The sequence below is a fragment of the Mus caroli genome, chromosome 6 (genome assembly GCF_900094665.2).
Source record: "Mus caroli chromosome 6, CAROLI_EIJ_v1.1, whole genome shotgun sequence".
NCBI classification, from domain to species: Eukaryota; Metazoa; Chordata; class Mammalia; order Rodentia; family Muridae; genus Mus; species Mus caroli.
In genome coordinates, this window is record NC_034575.1 from 84,563,968 (window position 1) to 84,564,861 (window position 894).

Sequence of the window (894 nt, forward strand, 5' to 3'; positions counted from 1 at the left end):
TTTTTTTTTCAAGACAAGGATTCTCAGTATAACCCTGGCTGTCCTAGAACTCACTCTGTAGACCAGGCTGGCCTGGAACTCAGAAATCCGCCTGCTGCTGCCTCCCAAGTGCTGGGATTAAAGGCATGTGTCACTACTGCCCGGCTGAAATGTAGAGTTCTGCCCAGGGCTTCAAATGTTACATACAATGTATGAGAAAGTCCCTCTCCACCTCACCCCCCCCTCCCCCGCCCCCCAGCCTTCGGTAGCCACTCAGCGTCTCATTGTCTCATTACCCTTCTCTCTTTGTGGCAGCAACTATGCGGTGTGAGCTGGAGCACGTGGCTTTGCTGCCTCACCTCTACCGNTCCACTCCACAGCATAGCACTGGTATCACAGCTGTCTCGTGTCAAAAGAGCGTGCGAGCTGTGTGGATCAAGCCCTGAGCTGGTTCCACCATGAAGCATTTAAGACTGACTGTTTCTTTCTGTTTTGTGCAGGCATGTGGCGTCATTGTAGAATTAATCAAAAGCAAGAAAATGGCTGGAAGAGCTGTCTTGTTGGCGGGGCCTCCTGGAACTGGCAAGGTGTTCGTTCATTTTCTCTTTCTCTTTTTTAAGCTACCCAAGAGAATGATATTGATGTTTAAGCTCCATTGAATTCATGTCTTAACTAGTCTCTGTCTAGCTAGACTAGTTAAATGAATGGTTTAAAAACCAATGTGCAGTTTTAATACAATTTAGCATATAAAATCTATGGTCTAAAATTAAAATNACCCTGGCCTACCTCCAGAGCAGAGGTAAAGTCCTTGGAGGGCCCTTTAAGAGATGTAGGAAGATTGGTCTTGCAGGGAAGGAAAGGGCTTTCTAGGCAGGAGACACCGTGTTGGAGATTTCGAGTGGACACCCACTTTGT

At 47.2% G+C, this 894-nt stretch overlaps 1 protein-coding gene across 1 annotated transcript in view; it reads left to right on the forward strand.

Moving 5' to 3' along the window:
- Ruvbl1 (RuvB like AAA ATPase 1) overlaps positions 1–894 on the forward strand; it is a 33,037-nt gene that overhangs the window by 1,900 nt on the left and 30,243 nt on the right. Inside the window, exon 2 of the mRNA XM_021164115.2 lies at positions 480–561. Coding sequence (XP_021019774.1) covers positions 480–561 — 82 coding nt within the window. The remainder of the gene's footprint in view (positions 1–479; positions 562–894) is intronic.